Source organism: Macadamia integrifolia, chromosome 6 (assembly GCF_013358625.1).
Source record: "Macadamia integrifolia cultivar HAES 741 chromosome 6, SCU_Mint_v3, whole genome shotgun sequence".
NCBI lineage: Eukaryota > Viridiplantae > Streptophyta > Magnoliopsida > Proteales > Proteaceae > Macadamia > Macadamia integrifolia.
In genome coordinates, this window is record NC_056562.1 from 26,258,021 (window position 1) to 26,280,748 (window position 22,728).

The 22,728-nt window shown below is 38.1% G+C and overlaps 2 protein-coding genes across 4 annotated transcripts in view; both read left to right on the forward strand.

The window, feature by feature from the left end:
• The window catches only part of LOC122081344 (protein arginine N-methyltransferase 1.5), a 54,660-nt gene extending 36,926 nt beyond the window's left edge, over nucleotides 1-17,734 (forward strand). The window contains exons 16-23 of one of the 2 annotated variants that reach the window (XR_006141068.1): nucleotides 4,712-4,804; nucleotides 4,906-5,009; nucleotides 6,241-6,289; nucleotides 6,378-6,464; nucleotides 6,609-6,714; nucleotides 11,755-11,864; nucleotides 16,442-16,529; nucleotides 16,906-16,955. Coding sequence is in view for 1 of the 2 variants with exons in the window: in XM_042648419.1 (XP_042504353.1) it covers nucleotides 4,712-4,804; nucleotides 4,906-5,009; nucleotides 6,241-6,289; nucleotides 6,378-6,464; nucleotides 6,609-6,714; nucleotides 16,442-16,529; nucleotides 16,906-16,999; nucleotides 17,171-17,254 (705 nt within the window). In the remaining variant the exon portion in view is untranslated. Of the gene's footprint in view, nucleotides 1-4,711; nucleotides 4,805-4,905; nucleotides 5,010-6,240; nucleotides 6,290-6,377; nucleotides 6,465-6,608; nucleotides 6,715-11,754; nucleotides 11,865-16,441; nucleotides 16,530-16,905; nucleotides 17,000-17,170 lie in introns of those variants that run through there. The other variant, XM_042648419.1, reaches the window with a different exon arrangement.
• Nucleotides 17,735-21,544: 3,810 nt separating this feature from the next.
• The window catches only part of LOC122080668 (putative expansin-B2), a 3,087-nt gene continuing 1,903 nt past the window's right edge, over nucleotides 21,545-22,728 (forward strand). The window contains exons 1-2 of one of the 2 annotated variants that reach the window (XM_042647478.1): nucleotides 21,545-21,741; nucleotides 22,300-22,412. In XM_042647478.1, the coding sequence (XP_042503412.1) occupies nucleotides 21,600-21,741; nucleotides 22,300-22,412 (255 nt within the window). In that variant the 5' untranslated portion in view covers nucleotides 21,545-21,599. The remainder of the gene's footprint in view (nucleotides 21,742-22,299; nucleotides 22,413-22,728) is intronic. The other variant, XM_042647479.1, reaches the window with a different exon arrangement.

Sequence of the window (22,728 nt, forward strand, 5' to 3'; positions counted from 1 at the left end):
CTCTCACTTCTCCATCGATTACAACCTATATATAGGGAAAACAGAGACATAAAACTGAAATAGAAACAAGTCTGACTAGGAAACAACCATAAAGGAAACTAATGCAAAAGAAAGAAATCCTAACTCGTATGTTCAAATATGGAAAAAGGCATGAAATAAAAGACAAGTAAACTACTAATTTTTATTTCCAACCATTGTTGGATCAAAACCCTGGGCTGGACTGGTTCTTATTGGATTTTGCCTTCCAAAGCCGGTCATGTTGGTCCAACCAGGTAAGTGCAACCGTGTCTGCATCATGATTTTTCTTCTTCGAGTTAAGAGAGTTAAGACCATAGTCAAATATTTCGATTTCAAAATGGGTTTCGATCTAGTTTGAAACCGTTGGCTGAAAACTTTAGGAAAACATTAGTTAAGCATCTGTAAACATATTTGAACCTTTAGATTGTAAAATAACACAACCCACAATGTGAGTTTGGCTTCGGACCCTAGGTTGGTATTGTACAGTATGTGATGTAGACAAGTTTACAAGGTTGAAGTACAACTGCAAGATGGAGAAGGGTGGCAACAGCTGACCTAGCCAGCTGCTGGTAGGAACTGGCTGAGCAATGCTTTTTATAGCTTTGCTAATGATCAAGGTTATTAAGGTGGTGAGGCGACCAAGGCGTTTGAGGGTGTTTTGGAGCGTTTTGGCGATAAGGCGGGCACAAGGCGTCGCCTTATTGAATAAAGCGTTCCTTTGTTATTTTTTTTATAAAACCATTCTATATGACTCAAATCCTAATTGAATCTTACTACTCATATACTAAATAAATATTAAAGGTTGATACTTCATACCAATGCAAGATATTCGTCTAGAAAACAAATAAAGTGAATAAACTAAGTTCATCTTCATCAATAATCAATCATCAATCATCATCATAACATATAATATAAATACATAATTATGAAACAAAATTATAAATATAAAAGAAAAGAAGATTTAAAATACACAAGTATTTTGAGAGAAGAAGGGAGAAGATAGAACTCCATTTGCTGGTTGAATTGAGAGAAACATGCAGCAACAGAAATATAAAGTTAGGGACAAATAGAAGGTAATGGCAGAATGCAGAATTCATATAACTTCATAAAAATTGCTTTAGTAGTTAGTTCCTTAATTCCTCTATGTCCATTTGTAAAAAAGGAAGAAGAAAGAAGAAAAGAAAAAAAAAAAGGAAGAGCTCGCCGTAGGAAGAAGAAGAAAGAAGAAGGAAAAAAAAAATCAGAGCTCTGAGCTCTCACCGTATGATGAAGAAGAATGAAGAAGAAAGAAGGGAGAAGAATGACGAAGTAAGAAAGAAGAAGAAAAAAAACCAGTTCTCACCAGTCACCGTAGCATGAAGAATGAAGAAGAAATAAGAGAAAAAAAATACAACATACCTGGAGAGGGGGGGGGGTACAAAGCTTCGCAAAACCTTGCATTTGTGATTGTGAATCGTGTTTTTCTTTTGGTTGAGTTTTAGACTTTAGTTTTGATAGAATTGATCCCATGCATCTCAAGTGTATTCTTCTTCATACACTTGCCAATCACGAAATAATATTTGGAATCTATGTAATTCAGTTTTAAAAATCAAGTCATTTTTAAAATGTACATAAGGCGTCATAACGCGTACATAAGGCGCATAAAGCGACGCCTTATTGGTTTAGGCTGTCACCTTATGAACTACAACTAAAGCGGCCTACTGCTTTACCCTCTTGGAACCGCCTTAGCGCCTAGGCGTCACCTTACCAGCGCCTTGTTGACGCCTTAATAACTATGCTGTTGATGCACATTCGCCACGAACCATCTTTTTTTGGAGTGAGTTGACTTGAAGATATGTTAGATATGCTGACCGGTGACGCCATCTTCTACAAACTTGATTTGAAAAGTGGATACCATCAAGTTCGGATACACACATGCTGTGATCTTTGGTCTCACTAATGCCTGTAGTACATTTATGAGGGTGATGGCATAGGTACTTAAACCCTTCATCAGGAAATTTCTTGTGGTCTGCTTTGATGATATCCTCATATATAGAAAAACGCAAGACGGACACTTACAGCTTTGCATAATGAAGTTTGAGTTTGCCTCTGGCCTGAATCTGTAAGAAGCAGATGGGTTTGATACCTAGAACCTTTTTGTTTCTGGTAGAATACACAACCTGAGATAGGTTGTTTTTCTTCACGTTCTTCTTCCCTTTGTTCTGCCGCTATCTACTGCCTGTGTTTGATTTTCTGATCTTTGTCCGTAGCTTCTGGGTGGTGATTATTCTCTGATTATCAGCAGGGTTGATTGATCTTTTATATGTTACCATACTCCTAATATCAGGTAGGATCAAATCAGTATTTAATTGCTGATTTCTCATACCTGCATATACCCTGTTATGGCCTAAATTTCAGTACAGTTGCAATACTGTTGAGCCCAATCTGACACTCTGTTCAATCCCACGTTTTGTGATATTGAAGACATCCCCAAGGGAAACTTGATCTGAGTTTGGTCGTATTCTGGCCACTGGTTTGGGTGCTACTTAATAATTACTCAAATCTGCAATTTCTGAATAACAGAATTTCTATTTTCATAATCAATTTTTATTTGGCCATTAGGTTGTGATCATATTTTGGGGATTAGCAAAGCTACCCTAGGGGGAGGTTCAATCTGAATTTGGGAAGCTTCTGACCTACAAATTGAATTTAATTTTAGTTTGATTGAATCCTGAAATTTTTCTTTCTTATCTGAAACTTTTTAATTACTCTTAAACTACTCAACCATTCTCTCATCTTCTGAAGGATGTCAATACTTGTTGTGGGGGATTGATTCCTATTGTTTGACCTTCATTTGAGAAGGTTTACATTTTGTTGACTTTTGGGGTTTGGGCTATTCACTTGGATCGTACTGTGAGATTGGGTCTAGTAATTGTTACAGTTCTGGTCTTGCATTAATATGTTTCGGCATCCTTTCTCATGTAAACTATTCTACTCAATTAATACTAGAAAACACAACATAATGTTAAATCAAGTGAAATATTTATTAACTATTAAGAATGTAGAAAAACCATTTAATAGTACACCAATATGAACTAGTTTCATAATAAACAATTAATAGAGATTGCCTATTTAAGCATGCTTACATATGTTTAAAGCATTAGGTTTGAAAAAATAGCACTGCGAGTGGTGGTTTGGCTTTAGACCATGTTATCCTTTGCTTAAAGATTCTCTCAAAAGTCTATTATAACAGCCCTATAGGTGGAAATTTTGAAATTTGGTCAAATGGTGCTGTAAATTCTCACCCAAATGTTGAAGTGGATGCTCTACAGTTGACTACCAAGTCTTGATTCAATAGCAAAATGAAGGACTTTGCCACAATAATAGAGATTTTCTAGTAGTTCTGAGGTTAGGTGAAAAGGGTCAACATCTTTAAATTTTTCCAAAATTAGTTGAAATTTCAATAAAATCTTGCCAAAATGAGTTGAAATGACCGAAGTCTTGCCATTTCTGGTATGCCTTCAGAGTTGGCCCTTGTTTCATTCCAAGGCTTCTCGAAACGGAAATATTTAGCAAAATATCTGTTATTTTGACAGAAATTTTGAACCATTGTTAAGAGCTTTTTGTTTGGGGACTTCTGATCTGGTGGTATTCCATGTAATGAAAATGAAGACAAAATAGGCGTTGAGTTTTGCCATTTCTCTACATTGGGAGGGTATAGTGGGTGTGCTTATTTTTTTTTCCTTTTCCTGGTTTCATATTTCTTGGATTTTTTCTTGGACCCGGGGGGGGGGGGCTGAGAAAGGAATAACTTTGGGGAATTGTGTCTAAGAGTGAGGTCAAAAAGGTGCTTCACCATCTTTTTTTTGGTAAATCCAATTCTATGCTTCATAGTAGTTGATTTTTTGTCTTACTAAAAATGTGAGAGGGAACCTGGAGTCATGTATTCTTATTGAGGTTCTTTTATCTACTAGTTCTTTCTATGCTGTGGGAAATGAAAATTTTCTTTTTGATACAGTGTGTGAAGAAGAGTCGCTCTTTTGTTCTCTTTGGAAGATCCTTGCACATTCAAATTTGAACTTAATTCTTAATATTGTCCACATATAGCACTTTTCCTGCCTCCCTTCTTGTCCTGTCAAAGAAGAAACAGATCAAACTGCCTTAACCTCACAACCTTTGGAATTTTAATTTCCCTCTTTTATTGTTCAACTTAGTAGAACTCACTATTGATCATGGTTGTCAGGCTTTTCCTTGGGTCCAAGGCGACAACATACCTTATTGACACATCACGAGTTTCCGTTGATTTATGTTTTGCTTTTTTATGAATAAGCTTGTGCTATATACTATGCTTTTTCTATTATATGTTGGTTTTCTTATATTAGGCCGTTACTAGAATAATTATATCATATTGCATTGATATGGCTTCTAATTATGTTTGTAAACGTAATTATATATAATTATCATTGTTATATTACATATAGTCATTAATGCATGCCTAGGGGACTTAGGCGATGCCTAGGCGCTTGTCTTGTCACCTAAGCACCCCTCCAACGCCTTGGGTTGCTTAGTTGCCTTGACAAATAAACTATTGTTTCCTTTTATGGAAGTCCTTTGCGCACTATCTATCTATCTATCCATCTATATATATATATATATATTTTTTTTCATATATCTTGTTTTCCAGATATGACACTGAATTTCTTCATTAAAACAGAGCTTGGTTAAACTAGAGGGCTGGGAGAACCATGTAACCATAGTTTCCAGTGATATGCGCTGCTGGGATGCCCCTGAGAAAGCTGATATTTTGGTGAGTGTGAGTGTGTGTGTGTGTGTGTGTGTGTGTGTTTTTGTCTTTCCTTTCTTTCGGTTACTTGCCTTAACTGATGCTCGTCTTTTGTCATACTTTAGGTCAGTGAATTGCTGGGATCTTTTGGCGACAATGAGCTGTCTCCTGAGTGTTTGGATGGGGCCCAAAGTTTTTTGAAGGAGGATGGGATTTCAATTCCATCATCGTATGGTTTTATATACTGAACTAATACACATTGCTATTTAATGATAGTAGCTGTAGTCACTAGTCTAGATGGCTTAATAACAACTATTATCACAAGTCATCTACTACAACAATTTTTTTTTTTGATAAAAATATTGACTCTTTTTGAAGAACTGCCCAAATACTTAAAGAGTAGGATGCATGCATCTTACAAATAATGCACTTGGGCTATTATCTACCGAGCAGAAAGTAGTATGATTTGTTATGCACATGTGGGACCTGCTTAAATAATGTTCCCAAGCAGCTTATGCACCTAATGGTACTGTTCAATGTGTTGCCTAGGCAGAAAAATTTGCCATATGGATACCTTTGCCATGCATATGCACATAGTTGTCAATGCGTCGCCTAGTAGCTGTTTTGGCACAAAGGCGGTTTTTGAGGTCTTTGGTGATTAGCTGCCAAGTTGTCTAGGTGCCAGGTCCCTGAAACCATGGAAAAGGGGAGAGAAAGGCGGGGAAAGCAGGGGAAATGAGGGAAAGGGAAGAAAAGGTCTATGGATGAAAGAAAAAGAAGAAAAGGGGGGGGGGGAGAAGCCGCCATGGCAGCTGCTGCTACCACCGGAAGAGTTGCAGCAGCTGCCACTGACACCCTAGTAGTAGAAGAAAAAGAAATTAGAAGAACAAAGACAAAAATGCTACAGGCTGCCACCACTACTGGATGGAGAAGAAGAAGAAAAAGAAGAGAAGGGAATTTACTTGGTGTTACCGCAGCCTCCAGATTGTCTTTAACATCATCTTTGCCTGGCATTGAATCTTTGACATTATCTCTGCCTAGCATCGCATCCGACGAGTTCTCCAGCATCGAGATGATTGGAAGGAGGAAAAAGACATGCCTGCAGTCTTCTTTCAGTCCTTTCATATTTTTAAGCAATAGGGTGCAAATTTTGTCTTTTTCACAAGAGGCCGCCTTTGCAATTAAAACTAAGAGTAGAAACCGTAATATATTATACCTAAATCTCCCATTTTGAATGTAACTCCGTAGTCGCCTTGGTCCCAAGCCTCGAATAGCTTAGCATTGCCTTGTCACTGTGACAACCATATATATTCAGTCTGGGTTTTACGTTATTTCCTTTGCATTTACTGGATTGCAAGATCACCAGTGTCTAGGTCGTTACTGTTATGTATATTGTATCATCTTTCATGCATAATGTTCAATATCTCAAGTGATCTCATTTACTTACATGGTAACCTCAGGTACACAAGTTTTATACAACCAGTGACGGCTTCAAAATTGTACAACGATGTATATACCTTGTCACTTACCTTTTTGGATGAAACCCTGCTTATCTTCCAAACAATTTTTTTTTAAATATTTTGAGGTTATATTGCAGGTGAAATCACATAAAGATCTTGTGCACTTTGAAACTGCCTATGTTGTCAAATTACACAATGTAGCAAGGCTTGCTCCATCGCAACCTGTGGGTTTTCCGAATTAATTCTACTTTCTTATATTATTTTTCATGGATAGATATAAACTGGTGCTCCTACGTTCACATGTTGGTGTAAAGACTGATATTTGTTGGCTGAGAATTCTGCCTGTTCTGTTCACTGATATTTGATAGGTATTTACATTCAATCACCCGAACTTCTCAGCTAAGAAAAGCAATCAGCGTTACAAAAAGTTGCGATTTGAGATACCCAGTGATACTGGATCTGCCATTGTTCATGGTATGTGCTACTGAAGACTACTGCTTTCTTTCTATTCTACTCTTGCACATACTTTCTTGGTTGATTTTTTTAATAATTTGTTATATAAATAAAGAGAAGCACTAGCATGTGTGAATGATCATGGCTGCAGGGTGTCAAAAATTCGTGATTTAGCCTTTGGGTAATAGACCCAACTCAATCTGTTCTAAGATCTAGGAAAATTGAATTAGATCTAATGAAGGGAACTTTATGTGCATGAAGGCAGAATCAGTGGAAGGAGAGGTGGGGGGGGGTAGAGATTTTCAATGGAAGGACCAGAGTTTCTGTATGGATTAAAGCAGAACCTGATGTTCCTTTATTCCTTTTTTTAATTTTTTTGGTAAACATAGAACTAAAAGTGGGGTAACTGGAGGAAAAAGAACGAAGGGAAGGAAGATATCAGGTTTTGTCAGAAGTTTTTTTTTTTTTTTTCTCTCTAGTGTGGACGTATTCCGTTCTTTGCCTGACTAATCCCCCAGATGCATGTGTATGCCCCCCCCCCACCACACAAGTGGGATCAGCACCAGCTGTTATGAGAACGATAGAAACCGTGGGTCCGTGGTGCTGGCCCCGAGGGGGTAAGGGGAGTTGAACTCAGAACGCGTGTTGATTTAGGCACGCTTCCTTGCCAACTGAGATACACCCTTGGGATTAGGTTTTGTTAGAAGTAAAAATAAAGAAGTGATGTGGATTAGAAAGAAGGTAATAGAATGCAGGGAGAAGAAAGATATTTTGATAGATTAAATATTATATTTAAAACAACAAAAGTACAAAACTAACCATAATAACTTAAGTAATCCCAACTAAATTATATGCAATTCTTGGGACTTGTTTGGATTCAAATCAGAGCCCAGAGGCTTTGAGAATGGTTGGATCTTTTGGGCTTTGGTTTCCAAAGTCTTTCATAAGAATTAAAGTTTCAGTCATCGTATCGGTCAGCCGATTTTATGATACGTATCGGAGCATATCTTATCATATCAGAGATACGCAAGATACATTAAAGATACACACAAAATGGACATGATTCACATGGAAATACATTTTTGGATCCCAAAAAAAAAAAAAAAAGAAAAAAAAAGAAAAAGAGAAGAAGAAAGAAAAAAGAAAGAAAAGAAAAGAAAGTATAAATAAGCAATATATAACATGTGTCATGCATAAACACTAAAATGGATAACTCCGTAGTGAGAGACAACACTGCGTTCAATTGAAATTGTTATAAAGGATGAGACTTCTTTTAATTTTTTATCGTTCATGAAGCCAACCGAGTTGCTCATGGGATGGAGCATGTGAGGGAGAAGGACCATTATTCGTCTCTTCAAACGGGGCCCAGGATGAATCCGCCCCCTGGTTTCCTTTTTTAACTATGTATAACCTCCTCATCAACAGACGTTTCCCGAATAATCATTCATTTAATGAAAAATCTGCGCTTGTTAGCCACTGAATCACTCTCTCTTCTCGTAGTGGGCCTCTTTTCTTTTATCCGCTGGCATGAGGCTCTGTAAGTTCCCTAGGTCTTCTTCTTTTGAGAATAAATAGAGGGGTGTACTTTCCCTTTGAATGAGTAGATCTTCTCATCCCCGTGCCTCCCTTTACTCAATGCTCCTGAAGTCTGAAAAAGGAGATTGAGTGGACAGGGGGCAGGGGGCTGGTACCGCAATACTGCCTACTTTGGAAACTCCTTGTTGTGATCCCTTAGTCCGGCTAAGATAGTCTCTTAAGTGCTAGCGTAGCGGGAGAGCAAATGGTTATGAACCTTAAACATGAGTGTCATTAAGAGTGTCGGGCTGGTTCATAGTCATTGTTGGGGGGGGGGGTTCTTAAAGAATAGGAGCAACTACGATGATTTTGTGCACTTGTCAAACATAGCCACAATATTGACCCCAGTTGAACCAACTATTGTAATGGGACTCCCACTCATAGTAGAATCTTGTGTACTAGTCTTGAGTGGCCAATGTTGGGCCCAAAGAAGCCCCATATCCATAGCTTGAAAAAGCATTGAAGATGCATGTTGTCCATGGCCTGATGAAGCAATAGCGTGATCTGAACTCATGCCTAGTAACTCCATCTTCCTCATAAGCACATCACTGTCACTTGGATTGAGTAATGTTTACCCTTCCAATTGTAAGACTTTAGTTGTGGGCGAGCACCATGATCTTGATTTTTGGTTGCATGTGTATATCCTGCCTCTTCTATGAACTGCAACCTTACATAAGATTGTCCCCACCACCCCCATCATCGTACCATATCGGTACCATATGCACCGATACAATTAGTTTTTTAATTGTTTGTGTATTTCACACATATCGAAACAAAGCTTGTTCTTGCTAGCAGTGCTTAAGTTTCCAAAATTTGAAACACAACTGTACAATCGATCTCCCGTTCATTTCTTGGACTTGGGACTTTGAATCATTCATAGAAAACGATTCAAAATCTACAATCAAACCGATGTTTACTGATTTTTTTGTAGGTAAAACAAATTAAAATATTGCATCAAACGCGAATTATTGCATCAATTTGCTTATAGATTTTAAAATTTCTCAAAAAGTTGACAATAGACTATTACAACATGTAAGAAACCAAATTCCTTTATAACAATTTTGATTGAATGCACTATGTTTCAATACGGTGTTCTCTAGTTTAGTATTTATACATTATACATGTTATGTATTTCTTATTTACCCTTTTTTTTATTCGAACATGTATTTCCATGTGTATCTTGTCAAATTGTCATATTTGTATTGTATCTTGCGTATCTCCAATGCGATATGATACACTCCAATTCGTCTCTTATAATTACCTAACCAAAATGGCGACCAACATTGATACTTTAATCCTTGATCGATGCGTATTGTATCGGTACTGACCGATACCGATACTTTAAACCTTGGTGTATCATGCTTATCCAGCCATTCTAAAGGCACTACAACACTGTGTAGTGTGTACATACCAGTACTTATGAAAGTCTAAAATCCTATTTGAAACCTCCTTTTTTCCCTTTTTCCCTTTTTCCCTTTTTCCCCCCTGTTTGCCCTTCCTCCTTTGGGCTTCTGGGTTCTTGTTAGTCCATGTTGGGCTTTTGTATTTTATGTTGTTGGGCCTCTGGCTCCTTTATTTTGCCCATGTGGACTTTGAGTTGTATTAGACTTATCTCAAATGACATGTCTTCCACTCCTCAAGCCCACTGGGCCTTGGATGCTGTCCTTTTGGACTTTGGTTACCCTTATAGGGTTTGTAAGGGGATATATTCTCCCTCCCCTCTTTTTTTAATGCATTTATTCACACCAAAAAAAAAAAAAAAGAGTAATTTTTATCTGGAATTGTACTTGAACTTTGACTCTTTAAGACATATCAGGACTACAATTCTTTAATAACCTTTTTTTTTAACCCTTGAACTTAACTTTCTAGAATGCCCTCAAAATTTAATTAATCACCCGAAATTCCAATACAAAGTAGGAAAAAGAGAGAGAAGAAGGGAGAGAAAGTTGAAACCCGAAGTAAAAAACACATAATAATTTAATCAACCAAAAAGTTGGAAAATCTGTTTTATTATCAAATAGAACCAATCTAGCTAATTGAAGCAAATCGATCTCTTTTAAAAATCTCTGACATATGATTACAATAAGCTTCACAAGTGAGTTTGTTAGCTACATGATTTGCCTCCCTATATGCATGATAAATTCTACTAGCTGAGCTTTTGTCAATGGGGTTTTGCTCAAGCAAGGTATGCCTCATCTGTCGAGGGGTAGATTCATTAATAAAAAATCTCAGAAAGAGAAGAGGAATCACACTCAATATCTATGAAAGAAAAGCCCTTTCTGTACATACCCACAAACCAAAAAGAAGTGCAAATATTTCTGGCATATTATAACAGCAGATCCCCAGATGAAAATGGACATTACTCAGTGCTGGTCCCACCTATGCGAGGTTCTAGGAGGGGTTAGTATGGAGTCAGTCGTAACCTTTTGCATTTTTGGGCAAAGTAACTGCCCTCAAGTCTAAACCTGGGCATTTACTTTAGCATTCCGAACCTTTTACCATTGCTTGAAGCAGTAAGTAGAATAAAGAAGCAGTAATGATCCTTAGGAATCATGATACAAACTACGGGACCGCTGTGACCTAGATTTCCAAGACTTGACCCATCCTTTTTTTACTTAAAATGGCTAAGCAAAGTAGTTGCCCATTTAATGAGGCACAAAGCCTTGCTATCTAGTAGGACCATCAGTGATCCCTAGAATTTTTCTGTAAATCTGAATGAGGTATTTGTATAATGAGCTCCCCAACATCATAGTGGAAAGACAAAAATCACTCTTCACATACGGTGTACGGCTTCCCTCAAAATTTGATGATCCTTTCCTTCCAATGCTTCCAAATGACCACATAAGGAGCATAGAAATAACAGGACCAGCTTAGATGAACAACAATTAGAGCCCCATCAGGTCCAGAGACGTTGCAACAGAGAGGCATCTTCCACAATAAGCAGTGTCGACTGAGATAACTGAAGTCCTAACACCTGAGGCAAGGACACTAAAAATAAAAACATGATCTAAGCTCTCAACATGCTTAGCAGCACGACAACAACATGCCAAAATGAAAGGAGATGCAATAGATTGGAGATTCACATCCAATGGATTTAGCTCACAGTGAAGCAGAATAATTATTTTGTAAAGGCAGATTTGACAATTAAATCCCTGGAGGATTTGGTCTCTTATCTTTACCAGGGACCTGCCTTATAGAAAAAACCCCATCAATAAATAATTAAGGGTAATTTACAGCGCCACCCCCTGGAGAATGCCACAATTATAAGACCACCCCCTTTGTTTCACCAAATTATACTCAGACCCTCTACTGTCAGTCACTGTTAAGGAATATTCCTTATATGCTGATGTCAGCAATTATATTTTATTTTAAATACCGAAATGCCCTTATTAATTATGAAGTACCTAAAATACCCTTGTATTAAGTTTCTATTTATTTCACCCATTCAAGACCTAATTTACCATTCTCCTAAATCGTGGGATATAGACCACCGGCGATCGTTCAGAACAGCAACAACGACATTGGCGATGGTCGGCGACAGGTGGAATAATATTGCTGCTCTTCCATTTAATAATAACGAAAGGTGACAACAGAGGGTATGTGCTTTATCTTTTCCCAATCTTCTCCCATGTCTTCTTGTATCCTCGCATTGAATTCCTTCGGCATGTTTATGATGAGTTTTTGGAGGGTATGATGTGTTGCAACCCATCTGGCAGCATCTTTAATTTGTCGCACACACTAATAAAAGGCAAGGGAATGCTCCTTGCTCCACCTTCAAATCCCCAAAGTTAGGTAACATGTGAAGTTTCAAATTTTGGAGTTTAGCAAAACGTCCTGCAGAACAAATCATTTCCTTTCCTTCAAATGAGAAAGCTCCTAAATGGAGAATCTTCAAGTTTGGTAGCTTCTCTAGAGTCGCCATTGGTTGGTCGTCTTGCTTTAGATGTGAAGCATACAATCTCAACTCTCTGAGATATGGTGGAAAATCCTCAAAGGTAGGTATCTTCTCTAGCCATCCATTTAACCACATTTTGTAGAGGTGCACATGGTTTGAAAATGAAACAAAAGGCAAAGTGGCTGCATTTTTTATTAGATTTTATCGTAAGTGCAACACTCGAAGTTTTTCCAATTTGACAATAGAGTCGGTTAATACCTTTTTATGCAACCTCAACTCTCCATTTATCTTGAGTTCTCTCAGATTTGTCAACTTGTCAAGGCCATCTTCTATCCAACTACCTGTTTTTAGTCTTAGCATCTGGAGGTGTCTCAGATTATCGACTCTGGGAGGGCGACAACAACTTTGACCAATCTTATTGACAACTCGCTAGAGACGAAAGGAAATGTATTCGCCGGCAACGGAACTAGCAGTAGTCGGCTCAGCTGGAACTCGTCTGACCCCTGGTCGCAGTATGGAGAGAAAGTGAGGAGAGAGATAAGGAGAATGAAATGGTAAAATGGTAAAATGGTAAAGAGGGGTATTTTTGGGATAATGAAAATGGGTAACTTATCAGTGTTTTACTTATAAGTGCAAAAGCGTCATTTCATAGCATTCCTTAATAGTGATTGAAGGTAGGGGGTCTGAGTATAATTTGGTGAAACAGAGGGGGTGGTCTTACAATTGTGGCATTCTTTAGGGGATGATGCTATAAATTACCCAATAATTAATTGAACCACACTATTTAAACTCACTCTTCCCACCTGAATTATAAATTAACTCGTCCCCTTGTGATACTTCCCTGAACTATAAACTCACTAACCCCTTGTGATACTTAACAAAACTATAAACTCACTCATCCCACCTGAATAGTGCTTATTTGGGCTTGGACTTGACCCTAACTTCTGGAAAAACATGGATATGGTTTCGTTCCCACTTCTCAAACCCAAAGGGATAGGCTATGTGGCAGGGTTCATGGACACAACTTTCCACCTCTAAAGTTCCCTTGGTGTACTATAAGTCTGTGTGTGGGCACATTGGGGCTTTTCCCCCTCGATCGACCCTAATTAGAGTGGGGCACATTAGGAGATCATCATCACCGAGTAGATTGACCAGACTTGTGGCCGCATCTACCAAGTCTCTGTATCAAATCTCCCTTCTTCTTTGATATTAGGGTTTTCTCCCAAAACCCTAATTTGCTTATCTCAACAATTCTTCATTCTAAATACAAGTACATGGCTTTATATATCTTATGGTTGATCATTTTGTCCAAATTTTATTGAAAGATCTTCGGAAGAAAGCATTCAAAGTTCATTTTTAATGGTAAGAAGAGCCATACGTTTTTTTTTTTGGTAGAAGAAGAGCCATAAGTTAGGAGGTACTTGATGTGTAGGTTAGCAATAAGTATTTTGTATTTCTTGTGCTTCCTCTTTTTCTTTTTTTCATTTGTGAAACATTGTGCTTCTTCTTAAATACACTATATAATGTGTTCAAAATCAATACAGTGGTATGTCAAACTAGAGGAATAGAAATATATATATATATATATATATATTTAGGTTTATTATAATACATGTGTGCATGTCAAAGGAAAACATAGTAAGAAAAATAAAAATGTCAAAGTTCAATGATGTTGAATTATGGTGACAATGAAAGATGCCTATTGAGCCCCTGGAATGTACCCAAAGATCTCTAACATGATCTATGTACATATGAGAAGTATATTAGGGGAGGTGTCACACAATAAGTGGATCTCCATCTTATCAGAGGGGCAAAATTTATCAGAAGAACTCTTTATATATTAAGGATTGTTGAAAATTTATGGCCGAAAGAAATTTTAGAATATTTGGAGAAAATGTTTGGACGTAAGAGCTACTAGTCTACTACCAAAATCAAGATAACCAATACTCATTGAAATCTTATGTGTAAACTATAAATAATTCAACTGAGAAAATGTTTGGTTGTAAGAACTATTAATCAACTGCCAAATAAAAAAACAAATACTCGTCAAGATCTTATGTGTATACAGGATACTGTAAAGAATTCAATGGATTTAAACTCGCTAGACATTTTATGGGATCTGTATTCAATTGCCTATTTTCCTCGGTTGTTTCAAGAAAATTTCTAGTCATTTTTCTTGGGAGGCTTTCTTGAAAAGGTGTAGCGGTTATCTTCCTTGAGAAGTTTTCTCAAAGAGGTGTAGCCTAACTGGGATTGTTCTAGCTTATGGAGAGGGTTATTTATCTCATTTCTAGTCCAGTTGGCTTGGGGTAGTTTTGTTTAGCATGAAGTTTACCACAGTTTTTAAGGCACTGCTAAGGCGGCGTTGTTTCGCATGAAGTTTAGTAGTTTACTGATTCGGGGGTAGGGTACGGTACTAAAGGTCCTCAGACTTCCAAGTAGTTTTTCTTTTGGGATGTCCACCTCTGGATCTTGCCTATACAGCCCCCTATAGTTTTCGTTACCTAGTGACTAGTCCAGTTTTTCCAGTTCCCATTATAGCATAGTTGTCATGGTGTCCAAGCGATTTTTTTTTTTTGGGTCTATGCGAGTGGTTTCTTAGTGCAAGGCACGGGTTCAATTTGAAGCCTAGGCTCGAAATGGTATCGATCTAGGTTTGGCACTTAAATTAGGTAAATAGATTTGTAATTATCTCTCCATTTACTTTAAGATATTAATCGTAAATAAGAAACATCCCCGTAAATAAAAATTCTAATAAAAATAGTGAAAAATTCAAATTCCAAAAGAATAAAAAGTTAATTCCCTAGTTCAAGAACAACAACAGAATTTTCGGTTGTAGGGGCAATTTTCAAATTTCAAATGCTACTAGGGGTTTGCTCTAATCTTAAAATTTCATAAATCTCACTGTGATAGAACATCGCTAAAAACCAAAAATGCTGGAAAAAATCTTTTGTTTTGATATTTGAAAATTTATTTCCATTCAGGGTGATGTTTGCTCAACATAACTCCATTATAAATCAGATTAAGCAATATTGGATTTGTTGGGAAGCTGGTTTTTTACTCCACCTAATTCAAAGAGCCTCATGTAAAAATATGACCAGTCAAACTTATTAAAGAACAAGAACATTTCTCTAAATGTTGATTTTTGATGACTTAATGGTTATTGTTGATGACTCAATGTGGCTTAATGTTGGGTTTTGATATATGGTATATATTGTAGCATAGTAAATAATGTTAGAAAAGGAAGAAATGAAAATTAACACCTCGGCTCCTTGGTCACCCATGCAATGCCTAGGCTGGCGCCTTGTTGCCTAAGCACTTAGGCACCCCTTCACCGCCTTGGGTCACCTTGACAACTATGCATTATAGTATGCAAGTTATTATAAAGTTTATAAAATGACTAAAGTAGTAGAAGTAGAGGTTTCGAAAATATAGGAAACCAAAACCTAGATGCGAGGGGAAAGAATACAATCCTTGCCTGGGAAAAACGCTGCCAAGTGATCAAGAAAGAAAAAAAGGGGCAATCGGAATCAATGCCACAGGGCAAATGAGCCGCATTTGTGCTCCATGGTGGTGTCCCAGAAAAGGAGGAAGAAATTTACTAGAGTTTCCTGATGTGGAGGGGTACAACCCCAGTCTTCACTTCAAAAATTCATTCGAAAGGTTATGAAACATCAGTGATGTCATCTCTCTTCATGGCCCAAGCATTGTTTAGGAATTAAAGTGCTAAATGGTATTCGTAGAAGCTTAACCTAGGCCTAAAGAAGGGAATTGAAGTTCTGACACTTTTTGTCCAGGAGTCACTCTATTTTGTGGATCCCAATATCAACTATTGAATAAGAAGTTAGGCATGTGATATTGGTATAGTTTACCTCTATAATCTGGTTGATGGTTTCATTCTATAATCTGCTTATTGTCTTCATTTCTAGATCCGCTGTCAAATCCATTTAGGCAAAAAGAAGGGAAGGAAAAAAATTAAAAAAGAAAAAAAAAAGAGAAAAGAAAACCAGAATATTGTCTTGAGTGCTTGGGACATTGGACAAAGGCAATACGGTATTCTGAATTGGAGAAATAAGTAATGCTTAAAACTTGGTTTGACTTTTTAGATTGCTTCCTGTCGTGAATTCCATTTTTAGAAAATATGAAGATACTGTATACTCGATTTTTTTGTTGCACATTTCTCATGAGTTTGGCTATTTTGATGTGAGACTTTATAGATGCCTTGATTCTGCTTTCATCAAATCCCACTTGACCTTTTCGTCACACCTCCTTTCATAGGATTTGCTGGCTATTTTGATGCGACGCTTTACAAAGATGTACATCTTGGTATCGAGCCATCAACGGCGACACCGAACATGTTTAGTTGGTATGGTTCTCCCCACCACCCCCCCTCCCCAAAAAAAAAAAGAAGAGTATAAACTTAGATTTCTTTTTATTCCCATTATTAGACTAATTTGTGTCTTATGTATGAAGCAACCTCCACTAGTTGGTGAAACATCCCCAATAAGAATTATAAAAAAACTGAAAAACGACATCTTTTAGGGCTCATTTTCCGAATTTTAGATTGAATGGTTATATGCATGGCCAATCTGACCGTTTTCATCCCATTTAAGAGGGCCCACTGATTGAACAAATTAGTTGGTGAGCAGGATGCACTTGATAATGTTGGTCCTTGGCTCCATCATATTACACATTATTTATATAAAAATGGTCTCTTATTCACTCTTTTTTTTTTGGGTTAGGTTTGCCATATTTTTCCCTTTGAGGACACCTGTGTTTGTACACCCCGGTTCTCCTTTAGAAACTCATTTCTGGCGGTGCTGTGGCTCTACCAAGGTAATGCCCCTTCACTGGTGTTGCCAGGGTTATGGTTCTTGATTGCCTTGCCTTCTTGTAACATATTTCTATGTTTTTCCTTTATTCAACAAAATTTGGTTATCCATAAAAAAATGAAGAGTTTGTGATTGAGGGGTTACTGACAGCCATCTGGTTGGTCCATGCATGCAGGTCTGGTACGAATGGTGCATTACATCACCCTGCACATTGCCTATACATAACAGCAATGGCCGTTCATATTGGGTTGGCCTTTAGCATTTTGTTGCCTCGGTTTATCTAAAATATATAGATGAAATGGGAGCAAAAACAGACTTAGGAAGCATCCAAGAGCGAGCCTCTGAAGGGGGGGACCTTTACTGTTGTAAATCGGCCCTTTTTTACCCAAAAAAGTTAGTAGGGTTGTAAAAGAAATTCCTCGCCAATTATTAATTAGAAAGCTACAATGAATTAAGAGGACGTGTCACTTGTATGCCGTATGGAAAAGGCAGCTAGAAGTTGCTACTCTCCGTGCCTTTTCTTCCAATATGTGCTGCCAGAGGATGCATGCTGGTTAGCTACTAGAAAAGATGGAAATATTGGTAATGGCTTCAGAAATCTGAACTTGTAAGCCCAAATTTGAGTGAAGATGTTTTAATGTAGACTAGAGTGGTCAATGAGTACCCTACCTCGGGTACTTATCCTATGATGTCTCCAGTTAAGCCTTATATATTTTCTCAAGCAGTAAGGTTTGTTCTATATTGGGTATTTTCATTTGGGGAAAAGAATGCTCCCTGATTGTGTGGGACCATTAAGGGGGTGTGCATGGGCATCGTGAGGGGGTGGATTTTGAGTTTCAGGAATGGGGTGTCATTTCTCTGCCTTCTAGTGTTTGGGTGCACTGGTTTGGCAATCAGTGTGTTTACTTGCCTTTTTTTATTTTCTATGGAAAAAGAACCCCCTTAATCCATTTGGAGTAAAAAAAAAAAAAGTTGAAAAATAATGGAGGCATACCCTCATTTCCTTGAAATCTGGCGATTTTTTTTTTTTTTGGGGGGGGGCGGGGTGGGGCTATGGGGGTGTGGAGTATTTATAAGACTTGGGCCTATTTGATAACCAGCCCATTCCCACTTCTTTGTGCTGGTGGGATTGATTTTTTTTTTATTCCATTCTTTTTTAGAGTAATATTTCGTAACATTATTACGAATGGCTTCCAGTTCCATTGAAGCTGCTAAAACCCCAATCCTGATTTTCTTTCGGCAGCAAAGAAAATCCCCTGATGATGCCAAATGATTGTTCCTCTTCCACCATGATTAATTGCTGAACTCCACGCCTCATCCGTGAAATTGGAGCAATGATTATTGAGTGTCGATTGGGAGTTTTAGGTCTTCATACATTTTCGTATGGTGTCTGATCAATCTTTGCAATCCATTCAATGTGAAACAAAATTGTAAAAAAGAGAGATTGAGTGGATTTCATGTGTGGATCAGGTGCCGTACAAGAATTCCAAACTCGTCAAGTGACTGGCCGTTAGAGGGATTTGTTGCGTGTTGACAAGAAGTTTTTGTCTTTCAGGCAAGTTGACATTCACTAACATTGTAGCTGAAAGCAGACATTGTCACAGAGAGACTGGCAGCTTGACTATTGTTGATGCGATTTCTAGCTCAGTATGGATCTTTACAACACAAATTAAAAACTAGCCCGGAGTGAACTCCGGGATGGAGGTTCCGATGCCTAAGTCAGGTATCAGATGAGTAAGAGGAAAGGAATGTAGAGTTCTAAGTGTGTTAAGAGTCTTATCTAGCAAATTAAGTGTCTTTCATTAGAGGTCAGTGGCTCCTTCCATTGGCTAGTCAGTTGCTTTCCTTGCTGATGTAGAGTTGCTTACTATTGGTTGACTAGTCACCATCTGGGTTGAAGTGGCAGATCTTGTAACAGTTAACTTAACCATAGTCGACTCATGGTAAGAGAACCGCCCAACCCAACCTTATTCAGACTTGTTAGCTATGGTCAGGCCTAGAAACGGTTATGGACGTCACTCTCCTATGACTTGGCACATGATCTAGGTCTCATGTGGATGATTGGTGCTACATCTGGGACATGAGGTAGGCATATGGCTTGCTTAGGCTATAATTCCTTATGGGGTAGAAGGTTAGTTTGATAAAAGACAACCATGTGTGGTCGAGGTGTTCTTGACTATGGATAAGGCCTAATTTGAGGTCGGGGTATTAAGCACCGACCAGGTCTTTTACCGGTTGATGTCTTGATGACCTATTAGCATAGATCATGATTTGGGTATTTGAGAACCGACCAGGGCTACCATTGTTCTATGTTATAATGGTATATCAACTATCAAAGGAAACACACCTTGTCTTCCAAATTTATCATACGAGCAATGACCAGATAAGATCAACATCGGTTAGACTTCCACCATCCTTAAAACAAGAGTGGATAAAGGTCGTCCATTATTGAATGCAACTACCATGAACTTCAGAAACATCAATCCTAAGGGGAGACGCCATCCAGCATGTTACAGCTTGGCTACATTTGAAAGCTTGAACTTGAGACCTCTTGGTGAACGTCAGCTTTTCTTTTCTCTCACCACAGCTCACCAACTGGTGCTGTTGTAAGCCAATCTTACTGAGAAAGCAACATTTTTCTTTATGGAAGCCACAACCAACCATTTTCCTGCATTGGGGAAAGGATTGGGATATGTTGAATTGCTCGCATCTCAAGTGGGCTGAACAACTCTTTAACGAGACTTCCTTTTCATCATCGGAAACTCCAATCAATCAATTGGTTAACACAGTAGCTTTCCATTTGACGAGGTTGGCTAGTAATGCGACCATGTGGAAGCGTCGACACCCATCCATCATTGAAGATGTTGGTATTCCTTCCATTTCCAATCCTACGTCGGAGTCCTCTGAGAAGCAATTCCCTTCCTTCCAAGATGCTTTTTCAACCCCATGAACAACATTTGACGGAACAAGAGAAGACTAAAAATAGGTTGTGGCAGTTTCCCGCTCAGTTAGGACCTATAAATCACAGATAAGAAAATTGGCCCGGAGGGTGACCTCAGGAAAGAGTATGTTCTGATACTCAAGTCAGTATTATGATATTATGGGAGGAGGGTAGGGAAAGCTCTAAGTGTTTGAGTGGCTTATCTTAAAAATTTATTAAGTCTTCTTTATGTAATAGTTGGTGGTTTTTGCCATTGGCTGGTTGTTTTCCCTACTGATGTGGACTCAAAAGCCATTGGTGGGTTGATCACCCTCTGAGCTAAGGTAGCAAACCTCATAACGGCTAACCATTGTTGCAACGGGTAACTCAACCATGATAATCTTGAGGTAGGATAGTCGTCTAACGTGACCTGGTTAGGTTTGCTAGCCATAGTTGAGTTTAGAAACTGTTATGGGTGTCACTATCCCATAATTAGGTAATAGATCGGGGTAACATGTAGACAATAGATGCTAATCACAGGATAGGGCATCAGGTTAGTATAAATTGTCATTTAATACAAGAATTCCTAGTTTCGAGTCAGTGTCATGAAGGACGACCATGCCTGGTCGGAGGTGTCCCTCCGATATAGGTTGAGGTTTAAGTTGGTCATTCCTAGACATAACATATATATGCTCTGAGTATTAAGTATCGACAACAAATGTCATTGATCGGTGTAATAATGGTATATCTGGACACATGAATGGATAGATGGGGAACCAACCTATTACCCACCCATCCATCCAATTTCATAAACATGTTACGTTGACCCTTAATCTTTTAATCTAAGGGTTGAGACTGTTTGAACACAAGGAGCACTAAAAAATAGTGAGAAAAACCCTCTTCAAATGGTAGCCAAAAGCTCCAGATGAAACATCTAAGCCCGATACACTAGATTGAGCCCCCACCAAACACATAACAATATAACTATTAGAATTGGTCCAAGTGGCATAGAAGCAGCTTGCGTCGTTGCAACTTGCAAGCAGTAACCTTCATTTTCATATACAAATCAACTGTCCCACGTTAGGGAGCATGGTTGCATGCAGTAACATCCACAAGATCCAGAATCCTTGAGAAAGAAGTCTATTGTGTATTGTATTTTGGACTTGTGGGACAATATATATGTCACCAGTGCTTCTAAACCCTAATCCCAGCAACTAATACGGGCCGTTGCTTTTGAATTTCAGACCGTAGTTGGGAAATGATCCTATTTCGACCGTGAGATCACATGCAAATCAACAGGATTTCAACGGCCAATAACCACCATCAACGGCAACATTAGAGGATGATTTGAGAATTTCCCTCTCAATTTAACCGAAATTCTAATTCTTGTGAACCTGTGAAGGGAAAATCCCCTTGAAAAGTGGGTCAAGGTTAACTGTTTGTATTAAGAAAACAATTTCCATTTGTGGGTCCCACCAAGTAGAGTAACTAACTCACTAACCGTCTTCACCCGCAAACTGCATTGACTTTTGACTTTTGGAGACAATATGTACAGTTAATGAACAGTTACAGAAGATGTTCTCCTTCCTCTATAAATACAAGTTTCAGTTTCTCTCTCAGTCCAACCAAGGCAGCTGAGCTATACCTACTTTTGATAACTAAATAGCTCTCTCTATTAGTGGCCATGGCTTCTACACTTGTTCAAGCCTCCTCTTTCTGCTTTGTCTTAGCTCTTCTAGCCATTTTCTCTCTCCTAGATTACTGTTCTTGTTGGTCATCGGCTGGAGCAACTTGGTATGGAAGTGCAACCGGTGCTGGAAGTGATGGTAATGGGGAGTGGGGGAGAGAGAGAGATTGTGTGTGCCTTATTATATATCAACATTAATATGATTCTTATTTTTTTTATCGGTACCTACCCTATAGAGCGGGGAGGCTTGAATTCAAAACCTCCTGATAAGTAGAGTGTGGGCTTAACACACCATAGCTTCACCAACTGCACTAGGCAGCTGTCATTTATGCATCTCGAATAATGTCAAGCCCTCAAGGGTTTCCTCTTCTCACTTCTATCATTTTTATAAGGCATGTAAGAGCTAATATAAACTGAGACCGGGATACAGGTTTTCATAACAGTGCGGGTTTTAGATTGAATTGCTACTCTGCTAATGGTAATGCCGAAGGTGGAATAGTGTTACAACTCTAAAATCAATTTAATTAGCTTTTATTGATTAGACTTTTTCTTTGCTTATTGTAATGCCGAAGGTGTAATAGAGGTTCAATGTTTAAATATATTCATTTTATATACTTATTTTCTCCTAAATTAATAAAGTTTACTTGCTGATTCTTAGCCAAAAAAAAAAGCTATTATAAACTAACTGTGCGTGCAGGTGGTGCTTGTGGGTATGGGTCCGCTGTAGAACAATCTCCTTTCTCTTCCATGGTATCAGCTGGAGGCCCTTCTCTATTTAAATCCGGCAAAGGTTGTGGAGCTTGCTACCAGGTGAACAAAATATATTATTGTATTGGTTTTTTTTTTCTTAGTATTCAGGCTTTGTCTTGACTAGTCCTGTGGGTCTATACTAATCCTACATCTAAATGAACCGTACCAAGGTTAAATGAGAATCATAAGGTTAAATGAGAATCATTAAATTTTCACTAAAAGTAATGAAGAATACTAATTAAACACTCCTGTGTGAGTACCCCCAAGGATTTAAGAGGAATTGAACTTAGAACCATACTTTTCTGGAGAGAAGGTCCTTGCCAACTCCACTACCCCATTCCTGAGATTCATTAAAAAAAAAAAAAATACATTATTG